Source organism: Penicillium odoratum (assembly GCF_028828045.1).
Source record: "Penicillium odoratum strain IBT 22623 chromosome Unknown utg000005l_segment0_segment0, whole genome shotgun sequence".
Taxonomy (NCBI): Eukaryota; Fungi; Ascomycota; class Eurotiomycetes; order Eurotiales; family Aspergillaceae; genus Penicillium; species Penicillium odoratum.
The window spans coordinates 1329362-1351204 of record NW_026643147.1 but is presented as its reverse complement, the minus strand read 5'-3'; the positions used below and the strand labels follow the sequence as shown (position 1 = coordinate 1351204).

The 21843-nt window shown below is 47.8% G+C and overlaps 7 protein-coding genes across 7 annotated transcripts; 3 read left to right on the top strand and 4 right to left on the bottom strand.

Annotated features, from left to right (window-relative positions):
- Positions 1–385: 385 nt before the first annotated feature.
- On the bottom strand, positions 386–1505 carry fmaE (monooxygenase fmaE; the record flags this gene model as incomplete). Its single annotated transcript, XM_057139989.1, has 5 exons — positions 386–552; positions 607–855; positions 913–1007; positions 1064–1356; positions 1410–1505. 5 exons carry the CDS (start codon positions 1503–1505, stop codon positions 386–388), a joined length of 900 nt encoding a protein of 299 aa, XP_056993995.1.
- A 1520-nt stretch (positions 1506–3025) lies between these two features.
- mph1 (3'-5' DNA helicase) lies at positions 3026–5983 on the bottom strand (the record flags this gene model as incomplete). The annotated part of the gene is made up of 1 exon (XM_057139988.1): positions 3026–5983. One exon carries the CDS (start codon positions 5981–5983, stop codon positions 3026–3028), a length of 2958 nt encoding a protein of 985 aa, XP_056993994.1.
- Positions 5984–6552: 569 nt separating this feature from the next.
- N7520_006053 (putative ABC transporter) lies at positions 6553–7457 on the bottom strand (the record flags this gene model as incomplete). The annotated part of the gene is made up of 2 exons (XM_057139987.1): positions 6553–7259; positions 7322–7457. 2 exons carry the CDS (start codon positions 7455–7457, stop codon positions 6553–6555), a joined length of 843 nt encoding a protein of 280 aa, XP_056993993.1.
- A 3494-nt stretch (positions 7458–10951) lies between these two features.
- On the top strand, positions 10952–11399 carry N7520_006052 (uncharacterized protein; the record flags this gene model as incomplete). Its single annotated transcript, XM_057139986.1, is given in 2 exon segments — positions 10952–11149; positions 11160–11399. 2 exon segments carry the CDS (start codon positions 10952–10954, stop codon positions 11397–11399), a joined length of 438 nt encoding a protein of 145 aa, XP_056993992.1.
- Positions 11400–11611: 212 nt separating this feature from the next.
- Positions 11612–12217, top strand: N7520_006051 (uncharacterized protein; the record flags this gene model as incomplete). Its single annotated transcript, XM_057139985.1, has 1 exon — positions 11612–12217. One exon carries the CDS (start codon positions 11612–11614, stop codon positions 12215–12217), a length of 606 nt encoding a protein of 201 aa, XP_056993991.1.
- Positions 12218–12908: 691 nt separating this feature from the next.
- On the top strand, positions 12909–14440 carry N7520_006050 (uncharacterized protein; the record flags this gene model as incomplete). The annotated part of the gene is made up of 3 exons (XM_057139984.1): positions 12909–13065; positions 13123–13322; positions 13382–14440. The coding sequence occupies 3 exons, from the start codon at positions 12909–12911 to the stop codon at positions 14438–14440; spliced, it is 1416 nt and encodes a 471-aa protein (XP_056993990.1).
- Positions 14441–15067: 627 nt separating this feature from the next.
- Positions 15068–21617, bottom strand: acyA (adenylate cyclase acyA; the record flags this gene model as incomplete). Its single annotated transcript, XM_057139983.1, has 3 exons — positions 15068–15385; positions 15440–21356; positions 21448–21617. The coding sequence occupies 3 exons, from the start codon at positions 21615–21617 to the stop codon at positions 15068–15070; spliced, it is 6405 nt and encodes a 2134-aa protein (XP_056993989.1).
- Positions 21618–21843: the final 226 nt, after the last annotated feature.

The following is a 21843-nucleotide window of genomic DNA, read 5'->3' as shown; positions in this document are numbered from 1 at the left end:
TCTAAGATCTCTCGGCATATCGATTCTTTGAACTTGAGTCCAATGATATAAACTGGTCAGGTATCATGGGGCCAGGTGTGATCATCATCAACACTTTGCTCCGGCTGGCGCGGGGGGCGCTCAGGGCCTCTGATGTGACCCAGGCGCTTTATCAAAAGAGCTTTCACCCTAGACATATGGAAGTGACGGTGCCCATATGCGTTTTGGTGTTCAGGCTATTTGAGAGATTTTCTGTCGTGTGAGGGGGTTTTGAATACAGTGCAATTTGTGCCTGGAGTCAATAGTAGACTTGCTTTTTCATCTGCTTTCCCTCTCTTTTCCTTATTTTTACCAACTCAATTGCATCCCCTGATTTCCATCTAGCCTATTCGAATACCCTTGGATCTCAATAATTGTAGTCAACATCTGTACCAATATTCTCGTAACTGCGATTCACTCTTCCATATTGTCTTGCCAACTTTCCCTTCCGTGCATCGATAACTGGGTTCACATACTCCCACCCATCCTCTTTGCCTTCCTTGTGCATCTTCTTCACCTTCACCATGGTTCCCGCTATTGAAAACCTAATCAGTTCATGGACCATATATATGGAAAGGCTTGACTTACGGAGACCCATAAGTTCCGAGTTGATATAAATGTTCTCCCACTGATTCCTCGGCGACGAATACAGCTCATGTGCAATAGAAAGATATCCATACTTTTTACCTTTGGCGTTCCACCAATTCCACGTATCAGTGTGGAGCGGCCCATGTGCAAAGCGATGGACACCTTCCAGGGTACGGAAATACATCATTGTCATAATATGATTTCCGCCGGAACGTTCATCTGTTCCCACCCAGGTCTTTGAGCCAAGGACTAATTTCTTATGTCAGCTTTCAATGTTTCCAAACACTCTCTGATGTATATTCTCACATCCGTATGTTTCCCTTTCCTCGGCCAACTGGCGGAACATGTTTTGTGCCAGTGCATTAATCTCGCGAGCCCCAGGCGCCAAAACACCTAGAGGACTATGAAAACCTTATTAGACCGCAACATAATTGAGAGAATGACCATAAGAGCTTACTGGTTTGATCGTGTGATCAACTGAAAAGAGACCACATTCTCGTCGGCTGGCTCGCTGGAATACACGCCATCTGTGTTTGGGATTTGCCCCGTGAATTTTCCCATGATGACATTATCCATGAAGCGATTCTTTTTCAGACCAGCCGTCATAAGCAGATTATCGAGAACTCGGTACGAAAGAAGGAGGATAGCTGGAAGAATTGCGTAGAAAGCAGGTAAGGTCAGTACTGCCAGGCCTTGGATCACCGCCCCTAGCAGTAACCATGTTGTCATAGAGAGTTGATCTTTCAATATCTAGCAAGATATGTCAGCTTTTCTTCAAAATCGACCATTTCAAGCATATTCACATTGAACTGGATGATTGTAGATTTCTTTTTCGCCGCCGCAGCACTGGGTTTGCCGAGCGGCGGAAGCATAGGCTGGAGTGGTCCTTCGTCTGCCATCCTGAATTTTACTAGGATTTAACTCTGATACTCGATCTTGATTTAGAGGTAGGTTTCAATAGCAAAAGTGAAGGTTTGAAGTTGTTGTGTTGCTTCTTTAATGTGGGGGGATAAGAGACACGTCATGAAAGTTAACAATACGGATGCCTGCACATGCACATGATATAATTATTTCTAGGCGAAGGATTGTTATTGGGGAAATAATCTAATTAATTCACTATGATTGGTTAAATCAAAATAATGGCCCCAGTGGGTATCCTAGCACTAGTCGAGAATCCACGTTGGCCGCTCCTTTCATTTCTTAGACCGCATCACGCGCTCAATAATCTGTGATACTAAGGTCAAGATGTCGCTGGGTGAGGGTCAAAGTCATGTATTTAACAATGATATAGATGATTTGCATACAATATCCTTTGACAGATGTCCCGCCACTTGCCGTCTCTTTGTCACTATACCAATATGGCCCCCAAATTGCTACTAAACAATATGGCCCCCACGTTGCAGTTATTTTATATCATTGACCAATGACAAAGGCTCCAGATTCCTGAAGTTATAGCATCACTTCTTATCTACCGGATCGAATCAATAAACTCGATCGAACTAGCCAACACTTAAAGTAAGGGCAAGAATGCTCACCGTGGACGGTGTACAAGAAGATAATTTCCTTTGTGAAACCACCAATTAAGGTGATATGTTCTTCGGATGGATTACACTAGAGTGACTCTATCCTAGACATGTCTATTGCACAAGCCACAATACTCTCCCTGCTACCAAAACCCTTCTGGCTGACATATTTCCCATGTGTCTAAATATTATCACATTTTTCTTTGTATACATCTGCAATCACTAATTACTAGGTGAGGAAATATGCAGTGATGATTCAAATGCGCTGGTTACTGCCCAGAGCTATTAATCATCAAAGGCATACTGCATGGCCTGTAGAAAGACCGGGGAAGAAATTGAAAGCCTAAGTAGCAGCAATACTTTATTCCAATGAAATCTACAGAGATCAAATCAGGTATAAATGGTAAAACAAATCTGGAAGATCACCAATATTTAAGAGAGAACTAATGTGCTCACGCACCTCGCAAGAATATGGTCTTGAAACTGCCAATTTATCGGCATAGCTGGATCTCGGGAGGTTGCTCAAGATTAGCTTGATCTGAAAGATACGTCCGCTGTTTATAGTTATCAATACCTACTGGACTAGCTCCAAACTAATACGTACCAATGAATGTTGCTGATACTACGAGTAGACTCTACTATGTTATAAAACCTTTTTTATGATAACTCTGACGTCTTTTTTTATTATTTACTCAAAACATGCTTCGAAGCGGGCAAGGCTTCAACTCCAGCGGGAGATTGATTTTTAGCTTCGAAAGATGTCCTCGGGATGGGTATATTGTGATCTTCGTCCTATTTCAAAATGATTGGGTATATCTGAGCAAACTCCAAAGTTGCAGTTTATAGTTGCAGTTTTTATGAACAAAGTGAGGGGCATTATGCGTGTGGCCTTCTACCTAGCCTCGAGGACTGATTCGATCCATATTCCGTACAAGTTTACCAATGCGGCGACTCAGAGAGCTATGAGGGATTCTCTTCGTCGGCCTGCTTGATTTCCTCACGGATTTCTCGGGACGCGGCCAAAATCCCGTGCGAGGGTTTGTTATGTCGCCGAGTTGCTGCATGGCTCGTTCATATTCGCTCATTGCGTTCGGAAACTCTTTGTTCAGTTCTGCCATTGTCGGTGGTGTTGCTAGTTCAGGTTCAGGGTTTGCAGCTCGCTTGGGCGTAGCAGTTTTTCTTTTATTGGGTGTCTTGGTAGCTTTCTCTTTCTGTGATTTCTCTTTCTGTGCGCCGTCTTCGCCCAAAGTCGAGGCACGCGTGAAACCAGTCTCGACATCGTCAGGCATGTGGAACTTTTTCGGTGGCCGTTTGGGCGCGCGGCCTTTGCGCTTCGGTTCGGGCAATTCTTGCTGCGAATTCTCCTGGGGAATTTCGATGATTCGTTTGTCGGGCAACGGTCGAATCCCAGGAGGGAGGATACGAGCGGACAAATCGTCGTGAAAATTGAACCGAGTGCCGCTGGCGATCATTTCTTGCATTTTCTCATAGTTGTCTTTGGCCTTGACGTAGGAGTCTTCTTCCTTGCCTTTCATCAAAAGCAATGTGATATTTCCGGCTCGCTTGCGACCGGTTCGACCCATGCGTTGTAGCATTCGGATTGGTGAAGCAGAAGAGTCATAGCACACGATGCGATCCACCTCGCCAATATCCAGACCTTCTTCACCAATAGAGGTTGCCACAATGGTGTTGTATGTTCCCCCCTTGAACTTCTGAATGATGTCAAGCTGGGTCTTCTGGGACATCCCTTCAGATCCTTTGGCACTAGATTGGCCAACGAAGATATGTGGTCTAATCATGGGTTCATATCGTTTGAGAACACGCGCCACCTCCTCGGCACTGTCGCGAAAGTGAACGAATATCATGACGCGCGTACCTGACTGGGTGTTGTCAGCATTCTCTTTCCCTTCACCTGCATCCATGAAGTGATTCAGGATCACAGATTTCAAATACTCCAGCTTAGGGTGACCAATGAATTCGGGGTTTTTAGACCAGGGATCGACATAGTTGACAAGTTTCTTGAAGCTCTCATTCTGCACAACTTGCTTTTGGTATTTGCCACCCTTTTGGCCATCAGTATTCGACTTGAAATGTAACAAATGACGATAAAATGGGACAATTCCATGGTATTTCAGCAAGTCCAACCCGTGGGCCAAGCTAGCAAGAAGGGTGAAAATTGCATTCACCATGCCTTTCAGTCCAAAACTGGCATTTCGGCCAGCATCAGAGGCCATCCACTGCTGTCTGGCTTTCGTCAATCCGAAAGCAGTAAGCATCAAAGGGTCTTTTCCCCAGTAAGCATTTAGTGTTCGAAGTTGATCCATTTGGGGCTGCAGAGCTGCAGACATGAGATCCAAACATAATTGAATCTCTTCGGAATATTCGAATGTTTCAATCTCGATATTGCGGGCGTGTACGTAGTCACGAATGTCAAGGGAATTCTCAGTCCGGATTTCTACCCGTGAGATCTCCAAGCCGTCGATAACGCCTTGTACTGCTTCAACTGTTGACCCAGGCGTGGCTGTCAGGGCAAGAACCCGAAAACTATTGCTGAAACGCCGCAGAAACTTCACCACTTCCACGTAGGCATAGCCTCCAGTAGCACGGTGGGCTTCGTCCACAACCACAAGAACGATTCGCTTTGGGTCTGCAATGCCAGTCTTTAAATCGTTGATCAGTGTCTGCGGTGTCATGAAGAATACGCGCTTTGACTGCCATTCTTGGGCACGGACGCCCGGTGGTGCACCTCCAGTCAGCATGGTCGTTTGAGAGCGCGGGATACCGGCAATATCCAAGCATGCTGAGACTTGTTGCGACACCAATGGTTTGGTAGGAGCTACAAAGATAATTTGAGCGTCTTTCGTCCAACGAAACCAATTCAACATAACTGTCGCTGCAATGAACGTTTTCCCTAGACCAGTAGGCAAAGCCACCAGTAAGTTATGAAAGAGACCTTTTTGGGTGATATTGTATTGGTAATCTCTAGTGGTTCCCAAATTCGTGGGATACCACCAGGTGTTGAGTGCATCGTGGTTTAATTTGTGGTGTGTTGGGGATTCGACTTTATCTGGCGGGCCGGGGTCCTGGTCTTGCTGTGATGGACCCGGATTCGATTGAATCATACCGTACAGCGTAGTTTGCCTAAAGGATGAAGGATGTCTGGAGATATTGGAGGAAAACGACGCTGGTTGGGCAGGCCGTGCAACAGGCGATAAGCAGGGCGATGAGTCAAATGCATCGTCCGGGATATCATCAAGTTCGAAGGACATATCTTGCGGTACGGCTTGATTCGTACTAACAGGTGGCGGTAGCTTTGCAGGAATGGCCTTCGTTGGAGGATTTATGCTCAGCGGACTGCGTGCAGCTTCCTCTACCTCAAACGAATCCAATGAAGCAGCCAACGCAGCCCTCAATTCGTCATAATCATCATCTGAAAATTGATCCGATTGTCGACGCCTCTCACTGTTCTGAGGTGTTGAAATTATGTCAGGGCGAGGAGATAGAGGCTCGGGTTTTTTCCACCTCGGTCCACGTATTCGATCAGGGCTGGAGTGGGGTTGTGTCAATTGAGTGACAAAAATGTTTTCTTGAATGTTGCTGCGCTTTGGTACGAAGCTTCGATTTTTAGATCGTGTGTCCGCTCTATTGTGAGCTGCAGATAATTCGCTCTCGTGGAATGTCTCTTCGTCAATATCAGAGAAATCGTCTGACGAGGCATTGTGGTCTTCAAGGCGCGTCGGGGGTCGTACACGAGGCCTTTTTGCTGGACGGGACTCCGTAACATCGTCACCATCATCGGGAACGACGAAATTGTCATCATCGAAGTAGTCGGACTCGTAGTCAGAAGAGCGCATTGCCGTGGGTTGTAGTAGGCTGAGGCGGGTCCAGGAAGTATGTATTGTCCTCCTTTACAGTAACCGGTGGCTAGCGAGGCCAGTCAGGTTGCAAACTGGGCTGCACTTCCCTGAGGAGACCGAATTTCCTTTCAATGTCCAAAAGCGTGGGATGTTAATAGCAAGACAGTCGGTGTTGCCGCTCGAGGTGAGGGCGCGTCGCGCCGCGTCAACAAATGATGCAAATTTAATGCCTCAGGCAGAAAATCAATATCACCCGTTTTGGGAATAACGATGACAACGAACATGAAGAAGTATAATTGCGTGTGTATACTGACATTTGAGTATGAAATTTATTTTATTCTTCCAAGTCACCTCTTGCGAGCTCTCTATTTCATGAATCATGGTTGCATATACTCCCAAATGTTGAATCGATCCTCCCAGATGCCCACAAAACCCCTACCCATGCCTTTTGGTTGAATCCAATGTTGAACGGCACAATGTTAAAAACACCCGTTAAAGAAAGAAACTGAAAAAGGAACAGCTATCCGAATGCAAAGAAAAGACACAAAATTCGGGCATCCGACCTATTAGTCGTGTTTTTCAAAGCCGTAACCCCCGATACCACCGGCATCATAAGTTTTAGCCTGGGTCGCCTCTCCATTCCGAGGACCCCGAACAGCAAGGTCCTCCTTAAGCCACTTCAGAACCAATTCTCCAAGGCGACTGTTCTCGGACGTCCACTGTGGAACTTGATCGTGGAACTTTTCCACGGTTCCCCATGCCTTGACTTTGCCCAGATGCATATGCACCAAGTGAGTGGGCCACTGTGCAAGATTATCTAGGATATGGGTGGCATAGACAATAGTACAAGCTCGCGACTCTGTCTCTCGTTTCAAGAAAGCGAGGAAGTTGCTTCGGGAGAGCAAATCGAGGTCAACGGTGATCTCGTCCAGAAGCAGAACCTTCCAAGGCCGCAACAGACCCATGGCCAGCTGGACGCGGCGCCGTTCACCATCGGATACGGCATGCATGCGCCAACGGAGGTCAATATCGAGGATATCAACAAGCTCATCACGTCGCTCCGGGTAAGCATTTCCGCCCACGGAGGCCAATAGCGTGGGGACATCGATGTCGGTGCGAACAATGGCATTCAGCACCCATTCCACGCCAAGGTAGGTTACCCCTTCAAGGCTGTCCTTGAATGGATCTTTGCCGCCTACAGCGATGGTGTTGGTGGGGGCAAGGCGTTTGCCCGAGACCAGACGAAGCAGTGTGGTTTTCCCCGCTCCGTTCGCTGCCTGCAAGTATTAGCTGCTGTGCGGTTTCCAGGAGACAATCCCTTTTGTATTGACCTACCGCCAATGAGAAGGGTCCGACTGCTTGGTGGGAGGCTTAACAGCACATCTTCCAATCCATTTGAGCCATCTTGGAACTTATAGGAGAGGTTTTGGATCTCAATGGAGGGGGAATCGGTATCCGCGGACTCAGCCATGTCGAAATTATTCTTTGCTAGGATTTCAAGAGAAATGAATAGAAAACCAACGTCGAATGGCAGAGGATATGAGTCACTAGGGATTTCGTGCGGCTAAATTGTCCTCATTTTAGCGGGGACTTCGCAATGACCGTGACTGATGAGGTAATGATCCCGCGATAACGATTTCAAGATCCCATGATTCCCCATCTTTTCTTTTCTTTTTCATCTACGGACTCGAGATGCGAGTCCAAATGACAAAGAGCTAGTTATGATCGGTGCTCTTTGGCCTTCAATTTTCATAGAAATAATTCTTCGGTTCCATAATAACAGGCTGTTATTGTAGGGCCGCCTTCGGTCCCACTCACAACCACCTTACCCGCGATCAACAATCAAAACAACTAGCCACTGGCAACTCTCTCAAGACTCAACTTTGTGGTGGAGTGGTGAACCCACCAGCGGTGCTACCCTATGGATGATGATAACCAATCCTCGCAGGCGAAAATGCAAAACCCTTAACATGCAAAGCTGGAGCCTAATGTTCAGAGCTCCAGTATGCTAGAGCAGACACACTGGAGAAATGAGTTTCCCCATGCCATTTTCCAATGACGATTCATTCACAGGTGTCGACCCTGCCAATTCAAGACTTCTCATTGGGTCACGATTAACAAATGAGTGACGTAGCTAAAAATGGCCAACCGAAGGTCTTTCTCTCCACCGTCAGCCCTACCCCAAACCCTGGAGATGTATCAAACAGAAATTACGGCAGACTCAGGCTGGACAAATTCTGGAGGCTCAACTCTATCTTTAGATCTCTCTTAGGGTAATAATGTGTGCATGTAACTAAACGATACTACATGTGCATTGCGTGGCGATTCGAACTCGAATGGTTGGACAGTACATTGTTCAGGACGCCGTAGTCTCCGGATCAATGGCAGGAAGCAAACGATCTCGCATATACTCGGAGATAAGAAAATAGAGAATATAAATCAAATAAATGTTCATCAATAATGATGAATGATGATAAATGGATAAAATGAAAAAGAGGGGAAACACGGGTGGAGGTGCAGCTGCAATCTGCAGACAATCATCTTGACCATGTCGCCATTGGTTTTTCTTGTGGATATGCATGCATGATTCACTGAAAGGACTCCTTCCTAATCCCGGTCTCCAGTCTGATGATCTTAATGATGTCCCATCGCAATCTGTGCTTTTTCCGTATGGGCGGGATTATCTACCGGTCGACAAGTGAGTATCGCTTTCCTCCAGGGAAGATGTGTATTTCGGGTATTCACGGACACAGTTGATTTGTAGTTAGATGCATGCTGCCAGCTCATCGTTGGTGCGTCAAAGCTCTCCATTTCCTGAATGCTGTGATTTCTTGTTCCCTTTCCCCGTATAACCACAGTCACACGGTCAAGCTCTGTTTCCCGGCTTGGTCTGGATATTGAGGTTAGTAAAATGGATCAGGATTGGAACTGATGTCTTTTGTTTACCCAGCTTCCGATCTCCCGCAAATCCTGCATAGTAGATTGAGATTTACTATATTCCAGAAATCAACATCAGTCTTGCTGTTCGATGGGTAGTGTAGCACTCAGGTATCTCAGGTGTACCTTGGAGGGGTAGTCTGGATGGAACCCGTATTGGCGGCGCCTGCACTCGAAGGGCTTGAGACCCCTTTTGGAGGACTCTTCTCTGGTGTCTTCTTAGGCTCCATGGTGGAAGCAGTAGTTGAATGTGGACTTTCAGCTATGAATATGGTGGTGGTATATGTAGAGCACTTCAGGATAGATAGGTCCACCAGGAAGCAAAGCGCATCTCATGGGGACCTCCCCACCGACAGTCCGGACGGCGACACTTTATAGCCATCTCCGCGTTCATGGCTCAAAAAGCAATATCAATTTCCTTGCTCGTGTTAATCAGAGCGCCATTCAGAGGAAATATTTGTGGATTGATGGCGGATGCAAGATGTTGAACATGGGGTCAGTTGTAGCCGACGAAGATTTTTGACCAATCAATGAACCAGAAAGGCGCGACAAGGTGGCAAGATCTGAGACGTTCCCAATGCAGAGCCTCAATTCACAGGCCAACACCCCCTCTTTTGGGAAATTTTTGGTTGCCTTGCCATGCACATGCAGACCACCATGCGTACCACGTCCCCACTCCCATGTGTCCATCTCCCTCTTTGGTTCTCATGGGCGGATATCAGAAACTCAATGAGGTGTAGATTTGTCAATATATGCAATCCATTTCGAATCAAGATGATCCCATTGCCGTTCCGTCCTCTTGGTGAATCCCCGAACAACACATTCCCCACCTTGCTTTGGTTTCATACATGGATGTCTACTTTGGGTCTCCGAGATATCGAAATGTTTATCTCGTCGAAATTAGCCTTAGGCTTTGCTAACAAGGTTCTCACAAGTAGATATGTCTAAGTTGGGCATCTACCTCTCCTAGTGCTGAGTTGGCGGTTCCACAAAAGAAGTCATCCCACTTTCAGCTTAAATTAGGAAGATCGTGGCCAACGATTCGAGGGCGCATTGACTATGCTTTAATGTATGATGGGAATAACTCTATGGCTTGTGTCAATGCAAGTCAGCACTGGAATCTGTACTGATTATTTATAAGAGTGATACCTTCATGGAGCTACACAGGCCGCTAATATTATACCCCACATGTGCATACCAGGAGTCTAAATATCAGTTCTTGTATTTCTTTACAGGTAATGGTTGACTTCATAGAAGAAGCATATGTTTCATGCTAACCATACACGCAACTGGCAGGCTGAGATTACAAGTGGTACATATTAATATGTTCGCTTGAACCGGGTAGGCTCACCCACCGTAGATCTTCTTTTCAGATCCTTTTGCTTGGCACAGATGCTGCGAGATTTTGCTTGTAAGACTACAGAAGACTCTGTTGATGGCGATATACAATTATTAAACCATGGAAGAGAGAAGAAGAAAGGACCACAAGCTTTAATACAATTTACCCGTGGAAAGGTAAGAAGACGAGAGGTGAAGCAATTATAAGCCTTTAGCAAACCGGAGTTCTTGGGGACCTCACCTGATGATTCAACAAATTACTTCAATGTTGTTTGTCTTTAAAAATCCAGCCGGATGGAGAGCACTTATATATCTTTTGTTTTCGGATTCTTTCTTTCTTCAATTTTTCTTCTCTCACCCATCTTCAGCTTCAATACCTTTGTTATCACAACCTGACAGGAAAATCTTAGGCTGATGATTCAGCCAAGGTCTGTCCGATATAGAAAAACCTACGGGTGATCCACCCACGATCAAGAATGTCTATCATCATTAAGACCACATCATCCACTATACACTGACTGTCAGCGTGTTGAGGCCTTGCAAGATAATCCCAGATCTAGGTCGTCACCTTGCAAAAGTTCCTACACCTTGCAGTCTCCTTTCAAGTCAGACCCTTGAGAAGTGTATGCCCTACTTGGCTTTCTTTTGAACCTATTTTAACCATTTCTTCGTCAATGAGATCCAACCGATATGTCTAGCAATTCTACGGGGAAAGTTATGGAATATAACTCGTCCATCAAAGAAGCGGTGGGGCAGTGCGCCGAAGGCCTGTCCCAGTGCCTGGAGATCCCAGAACTGGAGGACGACTGGGTTGAGGACGCTTTGGGAAGTATTGAGGATTTTATCTTGTCTAATGGATTGCACGTTTCACTAGGAGCGTCTCTGGAAGTCAGAATAGCCTCGGGATCTGAAGACCGTCGAGGAAATCCTCGAATGTTTGGGGGAGATTGGTGCCATCATTGCCAAGTTTCAGACGCAGCTTCAAGCACCACAACCTTCCTCTGATGCGCAGCTGGAAGAACCGTCTTCTACAGGAGACACCACGGAGTCTCTGCCAGAGTTGATGTGGTTCTTTGACAAGGTCATGAACAATATTCAGAAGATTTCGTTTGCCAGGGAGAACCAAGTTGGCTTCTGAACTTTTGTTTTGTTTTAATGATTCAGATAGCAGTTTCAAAGATCATTTTGACTCCAATTAAGAGAAACAAGAAATAAATTGCGGAACCAATAACGTAGTGAATAAATTGGGGATCCTAGAGACACGGCGGGCTTCTTGGTCATAGTGGAGATTCGCACCTACTGTAGATCCCGCTTTGATTCTGCCACTTTCTCTTCTTTACCACCAACGCCATGGCCCCCTCGCATGCTGCCCTCACGACAATACTCAAGTCACTGGGCAGTTCGAGATGGTCACTTACTCGCACTCTACGCAGTACAAATGTGCACGAGATCAACGGCCAGCTTAATGGCACAGCAACCTTCACCCAACTCCCCAACCAAGATTGGCTCTACACCGAAAGTGGCCAGTTCCCCGCCTCGGCACTTCCCCCTGCGCTAGCAGGCATGGCAAATGCGACTTGGTCAAAAAAGTACATTTGGCGATTAAACGAAGCCACAGCCCAGCTGAGTGCGTGGTTCGTGAAAATCGGCTCCGGTCCTGACGAGGCGGACTATCTCTTCCACAACTTCGATTTCACCGATGATGGAAGAATTTCTTTAGAAGGCGGCGAGGAACATTTCCCTCCTGTTCCTGCTCTTCCTGAGAACACTCGGGAGGATCAGACTTATGTTCTTCGGGCGCGAGGGGATCATCTTTGTATTAACGATATGTATCGCACGTCATATGCGTTTCGCTTTGTCTGTGAGACTGAGGAATTAGTGAGCTGGTCTAGTTTACATGTTGTACGAGGTCCGGCGAAAACTCAGGAAATCCGCAACCAATATTCGCTGCAATGAATTTGGGAAGAGTATAGACCTATTTGGCGTGGAGGGACAACAAGGTAGCTGAGTGATATGGCATTTTGGAATGCTATCCCGAGGAATCATACTAAGTGGTTAATTTGATTGCGTATTATAAATCAAATCTATTCGCATTATTTAATCGTTGAAAGGACTACTTCTAAGCCCTAGGGATCTCAGTGATGAAAATATTTCAAGCTCAATGTAAGCAGTCGAGAACCCAAATACTTCAACTTTCCCCTCCTTCGGGATATGGCCCATGTCAGCGCGGACTGCAATATTGAAGCTGACGTATACCCCCTCTTGGCGGAAACTAGCACGTCGTCAAGCCTCCTATGAGATTCGCGTAGTATTATTTCCACATAGTCGGGATGTGGGGACATTGATCTGGTGGTCCACAACCTGAGAACCTGGAGAAGCTTCTCTCCTGAATGTCAAGCAATTCCCCGCTCTGAGCTTAATCTCCCCAGATTTTCCCCAGGGATTATGCCATATTTATGCCATTTTTCTCCACATCATCCCGAAGTCAACACGGACAATTGACCAATTTGCGGGGAATCAAAGTAGATTCATATGTCCACATGGACAGGGTAAAGCAAAAGTATTTAAAGTCCAGAGCTGTAATGAAAATCATGTCAAGGAACCAGATCATCAGAATATCCTCCAGATCCTCAGAGTCCCTGATACAATGGCGGCTCGCTCTCTTCTGCTTTTCCCTGCGCTTGCGCTAGCATCGATCACAATTGAGGATCCCTCGAATGTGATCAATCCTGCTAATTGGGCGAAGGACAATGCTATCGTTCCTGACTATGATATTGCCCAGGTTTCTACGCAGCCTTCTGCTAGTAAGCATAACGCATGGGAAGTAAGAAATTGAATCTCACGCTGACACAACTACCTAGTCAAGGCGACCCACAAGGTGGATGGGAAAACTTCCAGCGCTGAGCATGTTACTTGGTCCGCTACGGCCAATGACACCAGTGTCCTTCTCGTTGCAAACGATGCCTCGTTCACTGGCTCATATATCAACTTTGAAAAGACCGGTTACTCTACCAATCTGAATGATGCCAGTTTCTGGGGCTTCAATGCTGCAATCAACGTGGTAAGTCATTAACCCTACCTCCTGCTTTATTCAATCCTCCTTAATTGTTTTCGTATCAGGCCAATGCTTCGACCGCTGTTTTTGACCATGTCAACGTGACTGTTCATAATGGTGCAGCCCAATTCTACTCCTACGGAACCGACACTGTTGTCCACGTCAGCAATTCGTGGCTATACTCCTCCGGTCCCGTCAGTCACGGTCTCTACGCTTCAGGCAACGGAACTGCCATCGGTCACAATCTCCAAGTTTACTCCGGAGGCAAGCGCTCATCTAGCTTCTCGGGTGATAGTCCCGGGGGTTACATCTACGTTTACGACAGCGTAGCACACGCAGCGGGAATCGGCTCCGCTACCTTCTACGCACTTGGCGAGATTCACGCTACTAATGTGGTTGGTCTGTCTGAGAACGGACCCGTTGTCTTCTCAGATGGTGCTCAGTCGACTACGTTGATCGACTGTGATTGCACGGCCGGTCTGCTGGGTGGAGTTGCTATTTTCAGCAGCTCTGTCATTACGAGTGGAGCGAAGTTGAACTTGACCAATACCAAGTTCACCACCACTGGCCGTGAGATGCCGGGTCTGTGGTTTGGAAACATTATTGCTGAAGCGACTTTGGCCAATTCACAGATTGTCACCAACTCGGGTATTCTGGTCGTTGCGAATTATTCGCAGATCACCCAGGACTTTGATGTCTATGCCGGATACGTGGATAATAATGATCTGTCCCCTGCTCAGGTGACGGTTACTATTACCGAGTCTGATTTGACTGGTGATTTGGTCGCTTACAACGGAAGTTCTATCGACTGGTCTCTGAGCGAATACAGCTCGTGGACTGGTTCTGCTTATTCCGGATACGGAGACGCGACTTTTGGTGTCAGCCTCGATGAGACAAGCAGCTGGACTTTGACTGCCGATACTGTTCTCCAAAATTTCACGGATTCCCTTACGACTTTGAAGAATATTCACAGCCAGGGACACACACTTTACTACAATTCTACCGTCAACACCTGGCTGAAGGGAAAGACTATTAGCCTTCCTGGCGGTGGCTCGGCAAAGCCCATTACCTCAAGCTCTAAGAAATCTCAGGTTCGCGGCGGTGGTCGACTGGGAAAGATCTAAGCGGAGTAAACTAGTAGTATACACTCTGCTGATCTCAGCGCTATCAAGCGTGGATCGTAGTGGGAGAACCGAGCCAAGCATAGACTCGATAGATCCCCTAATTAGCCAATTAATTATTTTACAATGATATTATCTTTGAAGCTTGAGAAGTTTGGGTGTAGGGTCATCATGTAGAAATGCAGATCCTGTGCATTTTAATTGGTCAACCTAGAAATATTTGCAGGTCTCGGAGTTCCACTACGCTCCATGGCTTGTATAACCGGTTATGGAACCTGTCCATGGAATCGTGGCACAGGCTATTCGAATTTGTGAATAAAATGCGCGGTCTCGGACTTTGGTACGTGTAGAATAATTTATTCACAGATATTGCGAAACACCCCCCCAAGAATTTAATAAAGATACACAGCAAGAAGAGCAAAAGATAAAAAAAAAAACCTTGAAAAGAAATAACCTCCATGATCCCATGTCCTGATGCTTCATAGGGAGGACCGAAAGACTCTCCACCGAAAGACGCCGTCCATAAAACGTAACGTGAAAAAACGAAACCAAACCAAGGATGAATGGCCCAGTGGGCCAGGGCATTAAGAGGGAAATTTATAGAAGTGATACCAAGGCATCAATCAGTGATCACGGACTGATGCCTTGGATGTCGAAGGAACGAGGGGCATGGGCTGCCTCAGCGAGGTGGAGAAAAGAAGAGGAGGAGGATGTAACGTTGCTTTCGACACTATCGGATGCATGCATAGGAGTGCTACCAAATGGAGGTGACCCGCCGGGAATGCCTGCACTCCCGGTGGCCATCTGCTCTTTCAGGGCCCGGTATTCGGCCATTTGGGTCTGCAATTGTTGCATCACTTCGCCAATGGGTACGGCGTGGTCTTCGAGACGATCGCCCGGTTTGAAAGGACGCATCAAGTTTCGAACAGAAAGAGTATTTATAGTTGCCTATCATTGTTTAGTTATATTGCGAAGAGAGTTTGGGAAAGAGACACAACTAACCTCGATTCTAGTGACCTGTTGGTCAACCAGGCTGATCACTGTGGAATCGTTCAATTCACCACCGTGGTTCTTAACCATGTTGAACAGAGCAACATTGGGTTCTCTGAGCTGTGGGTCATCTGGATTTTCCAAAGCACCACAAATCCGTTCCAGTCGGAGGGTGACCTCCCAAAGACGCCAGATAACATCAGTCTTAAGCTGCAATTCCGAGTTCGACTGGACTTGAGCCGGGCCACCTTGATCGCCGGATTCTTCCTGAACAGCCAAGCGTCCAGCAAGCGAATGCGGGTAGACGAGATAGAGGGGCTCTGGATTCTCCAGGCCCTTCAGCTTTCTTTCACCCTGGTCTTTGATGACAAAGCCCTGACTATTGAGTTGCTGTAGCTCACGACGAATATTGTGGCCTAGACTATCAACTCGCGACTGACTGTCGGTGGAACTGGTCGATGCGGAACGTTCAGCATCCGCAAAAACCTCTAGATTGCGCTGGATGTCGCTCATGAAGTCGGACGAGACAAAAGTCTGACCACCATCGGCAACAGCGGAGACTCGAGAAGCTCGATTTACCATGGGACCAAAGTAATCCATACGATTGGTCACAGGATCTTTCTCACAAACTGGCTCACCCCAATGTCCTCCCATGCGGACAGACAAACCACGGAAAATAATGTTGTTGTCCATGTCCACCACAACTTGACACTGCGGCTGCTCAAGGATTTCGGTGGGCCATTCAGCCTCGAGAAGCTGGTTTTGGCAGTTAAAGCACCATAGGAGGGCAGCGGTCGTTGTGGCAAACGCCACCATGAAAGCATCACCTTCTGTTTTGACTTCATAACCACCGATAATACCAAGTTGTCGTCGGAGAATATCATTGTGGATTTGGATAGCCGACCGCATGGCATCCGGACATGATTCCCAAAGACCGGTCGACTTCTTGATATCAGTGAAAATGATGGCCAGCTCCCCAATGGGAGCATCCACGTAATCGAACCGTGCAAGGCGAGAGTCACTGGGGATATCACGAGGCTTCTTTCGAAGTTTGGAAGTAGAAATGAGTTGGTCTTCTGGGAAGGCAGAAGGCCCCAAGGAAACACTGGGTCGTGGCCACTTCTTTTGCTTCTTCTGTAGCTCACTCACGCCGAGGATCATCACCATTAGCTTGTTAGTAGCACCAAACGAGATTGCTAAATCTCGAAGCTTTTGGGCTGCGAACATGAGGTCCGGGTACGCTCCCCGGGTGATATCAACGACAAGTTCAGGCGTCACGTAGTCCCAAAGCTCTTTTGAGGCTATAATGATCATCTCGTCTTGTTCAGTTAATGTAGTGTGCATGGTGGAAGGAGCGGCAATAACAGCTGGCATCATCGGGAAATGACCAAAACATCGCGACACGGTGAGCGAATCATTCAGCTTGCCATTGCGGGCTACAAATCCACCTGCAGCACGAATGCGAGCTCGTTCAGTCGCTTCAGCAGGATCGTGAACCTTGGTGAGATAGCGGAGCGAACCATCCGACTTGACAAGAATTGCCTGTGCATCACCAACGTTTGCAGCGTAGAGCTCCATGTTGTTCAAATAAAGTACCGTTGCAACTCCGCCAGACTGGATGTCATCCTGGTTGAGTTGTTTGGAGGCATTCGATCCGCGATGATACTGCCGAAGCTCGCGATCATCAATCGATCTGTACGCGGACCCTGCCATATTCTTATTCAGGCCTAGAAAAGCCCGTCTTAGCGCATCAATTGGGCTCTCGCCCTGGTCCCGTTGAAGCTTCTTTAGCTCATGAGAAAAGGTAGATGTGAAATGCTCATGTAGGTATTTTGCAACCCGAGAACCTCCGCTTGAGTTGACCTGGCCATCGAACATGCCGACCAACGTCTCAACATTATCTGGCTTTAAACGAGGGACGATCATATCAATGATGGACAGATGCTCGGTCCGGCCTAGTGTATCTGCCATTCCATAGGCGAGGGAGCCAGCCAGCGAGGCAGATGTTCTCACACGGCGATCCTCCGTCTCCTCCGGAATAGTGGGAATGGTAAGGGTCACATCCATCAATCCCAAAACCCGTAGATGAGTCAAGGATGTAAAATCAGTGAGATCTGTACCGTTACCCGATGGTGGACCCAAGGATGATATGTTGGGTTTTATCTCAAGTCGCTTGTTGCCTGAGAAGTTCAAGTATTTCAAGCTGCGGTTCCAGTTCCAATTCCAGTCATAGGGCCAATTGGATACATTATATTTGAGGCCATTGCTTCCAACGTCAAGAATAGACAGCTTGCTCACTTTGCACAACTCCGCCGGCAGAACTTGAAAACGGTTGGCATTGATGTGAAGTACTTTGAGCTGATTGATTTCTTCAAGATCATCGGATGGAAGGGAAGTCAGCTCATTGCCCGATAAGTAGAGCTCGGAGATTAGGGGCCATCGTCTTAGAACTCCCGGCGGCACCTCAGTAAGCTCGTTGTACGAGAGATTGACAATCCGCAACTCAGGAAGGCGGATCAGCTCCCGGAACACATCATCTTCCAAGCGGTTGTCAGCCAGATACAGGTTCCGGAGAGAGCCTGCAAACGTGATCGCTACAGCTTGTTGAGAGAAGTATGAGTCCTTTCTCGAGTTCAAGCTCCCTTCTGTATTGGCCGATCGCGATGCTGCTGAGACTTTCCTAGACTGTCCTACAGACGGAACAATAGACGGATTTCGATAGGATCCGCTTGGCGATGTACCAGACGGAGGAGGTCCGCCAGAGCTTTCACTTTCACGGCGAGAATCCACTTCATTAAGTGGTCCTAGATCTTCCCAGGTCGGACTTCCCGTCAATCCAGGGGTTGCCACAGGTGTTGGCGGCGGTTCGCCGGGCACCAGTGGGACTGGTGCACCGTGCCTTGGGAAAGTCGTAAGAATATTGGTGGACACATTGAGTGTTTCTAACTTAGAACAATGCCAAATTTCCTCAGGCAGGGCCTTCAAATTGCACTCTCTTACATTGAAATCCCGAAGCTCAGTCAGGCATCCAATGGTGGGAGGCAAAGAAGACAGTGGGTTCTTGATGATACTGAAATGTTCGAGGCGACGCAATTTGCCGATTTGTACCGAAATTGATGAAAGATGATTCTTGTCCAAAATCAATTTGGAAACATTGGCGATATTTTCATACATCCCGTCGCGAAAATTAGAGAGCTTGGCAGATGCAAGGTTGAGAGAAGATAGGGTAGGCATGGGGGCGTCAATATCGAACTGGGTCAAGGGACAATGATCCAGGTGCAAGCTGCGCAATCTCGGGAATGCACCTTTGAACCGAGATACCAAGTTATGGCCAAAGAAGACCTGCTCCAGGCGCGGAAGGCGAGAAAGACTATCAATGTTGGAGATGGCATTGAATCGTCCATCAATTTCCTTCAGATTCACAAGGCTCTGGAAGGACTGGTCAAGCGGCCCACTCATATTATTGTTTGTCATCCAAAGTCGCTCTAGCGTGATCAATCGACCGATGTTGGGCAGCTCCTCGATGCCGTTGAAACTGATGTCCAGATCAACCAGACTCTTTAGCTCGCAGAGACATTCAGGGAAAATCTTGAAGCTATTCGACGACATGGTCAAGCTTCGCAGAGACTGAAATTTGGCAAAATAGCTAGGCAGCTTCGTCAATTGATTGTTTGCCAGTTTTATGCTAACAAGGCCAGTGAGTCGGTCAAGGCGCGCATGCTCCAGCTGGTCCAAGAAGTTATTGGACACATCAAGGTAGGTCAATCGACTCGCCAAGCTGAAACTGGTCGGGAGGTAAGTGGCTTCATTGCCAATGAACTTGATCTCCCGCAGATTGATGCAGCTTTGAATGAAGTCCTTCGGTACATCCAGTGATAGATTTCGGGATAAGTTTAGAGAGATGATCTCTGATGATTTTTTGTAGAGGGTAATGGGAATGGTCACGAGGCTTCGACCTTGAAGATCAACATGGCTGAACTTTTGCATCTTGTTGAAACCAGGATCAGCTTCCAAGCTTGTATATCCGCTCAGCTTGGTGGGCAAAAAGATAAAGCGACAGAGGTAACTATGGTCTTCACGACCAATGTCCTCTATACGGTCCTTCTCCGTGTATCCGACTTTCTCCAAAAGCTGCTTCTGCATAAGAATCGGGCGCTCTTTATGGTCAAGTTGCCGCGATAGATCATTCGTTCGGAGTACAATCTCGTAGTTATTCAGATGATCAGACAAGAACGATTTCCGTCCAAGCATGTAGAGAATCTCGGCGACTGTCGAGTTCAAACCGGCAGAAAGTGTGGCAAATGTGTGGTCTATGCGGAATACTCGGATGAAATAAGAGGGCCCGGCGCGATCACGAAGACCTGTAGTGGGCTTCGGCTCGCTATCCTGAGCTTCCAATTCCATATCATGCTGCTGCTTCTTGACTTGCCAACTATCGGGTGCGTGCCAGCTGTCGTCACCAATGTCTCCTTGCTGCATCATGTCTGGCAAGTTGAGTTCTTCGCGTGGTGTAGTCATGCCGTCCCGTTTTATCAATCCTTGATCAGTGACAATACCATTGAGATCTGTGAGATCAGTATTGAGCTTGAAAACATGACTGTCTTCTCTTTGGGTTTGACCATCTTTGGGGATTTCGCCCAGATGAGTGAAGCCGCGTCGAGGAAACTTGCGGGCACCGATCCCAAGACCTTTGCCAGATTCCTTCTTCCGGTCTGAGTCCGTTGCATCAGCATGGCGAGGGGTGGAAGTTCCTTCAATGCTGGGCTGTCTGCGTCGGTTGGGGGACTGATCGCGCTTGGTTTTATCGTGCTGTTTGTGACCTGGTTTAAGGTGTCTTGTCACCCTGTCGAAGATGCCACGTTTGGTTGGCGGACCACCTGGAGAGCTTTGGCCGCTATCACGATAAATAGCGCTCTGCACGCTTGGTGTTGGACTGGCTGAGCGACCACCAAGATTTGTCACTGAGCTCATGGCTGTGGATGAGTTTAGATAGCTCTCATTGGAAGGCCTGAGTCCCAAGAAAAGGTCATCGCGCCCACCGGAGGGGCGATGGTACCCAGCCAAGTCGCCTGCCAGTGTAGGTCTTTCCTCTTTACTTCGGGAATGACGATGTCCATTGGCGCCGCGTCGACTATTTTCCCGAGTTCCTGAGTGAGTTCCAGCTCGAGATTCAAGTCTTTGGCCATCAGGTCCGATGGGTACTTGGCGCACAGGTGCTTCCCCATAATGAGAGACATCCTGGATATTTTGATACACCCAAGGAGTGATATCGCTTGATGGTAAGGGTGTTTCGGGTCGTGGTCGTGAAGGCCGCTGTGATGGATCTGATCCGTCAGAATTCGCTCTTTCACGGGCTTTTAATTGGTCAATAGGGCCCCCTCGTCTGCTTGGAGGGTTCTGTTGACCATCCTCTGGTTCGTCAGAAGCCGTATATTCATCGGTGGGTATTCCTTTTGATTTTTTCCTCCATGGCTTATGGCTAAGACTTGATTTGGATCCTTGGCTGCTGGTCATGCTCGCAGTAGAAGGCCTCCTGTGGTCGCGGTTGTAATCCATATCAGCCGGTTCACTGGCGAATGTCCGGCTTGTCGTGGGGCGAAACGTTGCAGAGGCTGGAGATGCCTCATGCTCAGAGTATTCATTGAAAAACGTCCCAGCTCCATCTGAGGCACCCGTTGTGGCCCACGGAGCAATCGAGTCGAGCCCATCCCGACTAGAGCGAGCGGGGTTGTTCGGTGGGGGGTGTGGAGGGTGTGGGCTGGAGTTATATGTCCGAGTAAAATCATCACCAGCTCCAAGGATCGCGAGCGCTTTTCGATCCTTGCTAAATCCAGAGCCTTTGCGTTCTTCGGTGGGCGAAATATCCGGTGAGCTCCATGACCAATGCGAAGACCCCCAGTCGATTCTCGGAGCTTGGGATGATCCGGATCTATTTATGGTCAGTATATGTGGCGCGACATTCTTGTACATGTTCTTAAGCCCCAACGCGAACCACTGAGCCCGGGGGAGATGATGCTTACCTGGCCATCAAAGTACCGGGGAACGGTTCGGCATCGCGTGCAGATACCGACTTGCTCAGATTCTTAGGCGGTCCCTCGCTATCCCGCACTGTTTCTTGCGATATCCAGCTAGTATTCCCGGAGCTCTCGGAGCCCTGTCGGTCAGCTTCTCCATGCTCACGGACGGGCATTGCAGATCCGAGACTTAGTCGAATCCCTCCGCGGGGGCGCGATCAAATCAAGTCACAGCCAGCTGGGATTTTAAGGATCGCGAAAGCCCGGCGTAGGTCACCATCAATATTCGTGAAGCGTATCGTAATCAGCCGTTGTGCAGCTGTGTTCTGTAGTCGTGCCGTGGCGCCGTTGCCAGCGTTCGGAGCTTGGACCCGGAGGCGCGAGTGCAATTCCAAAAGCCTA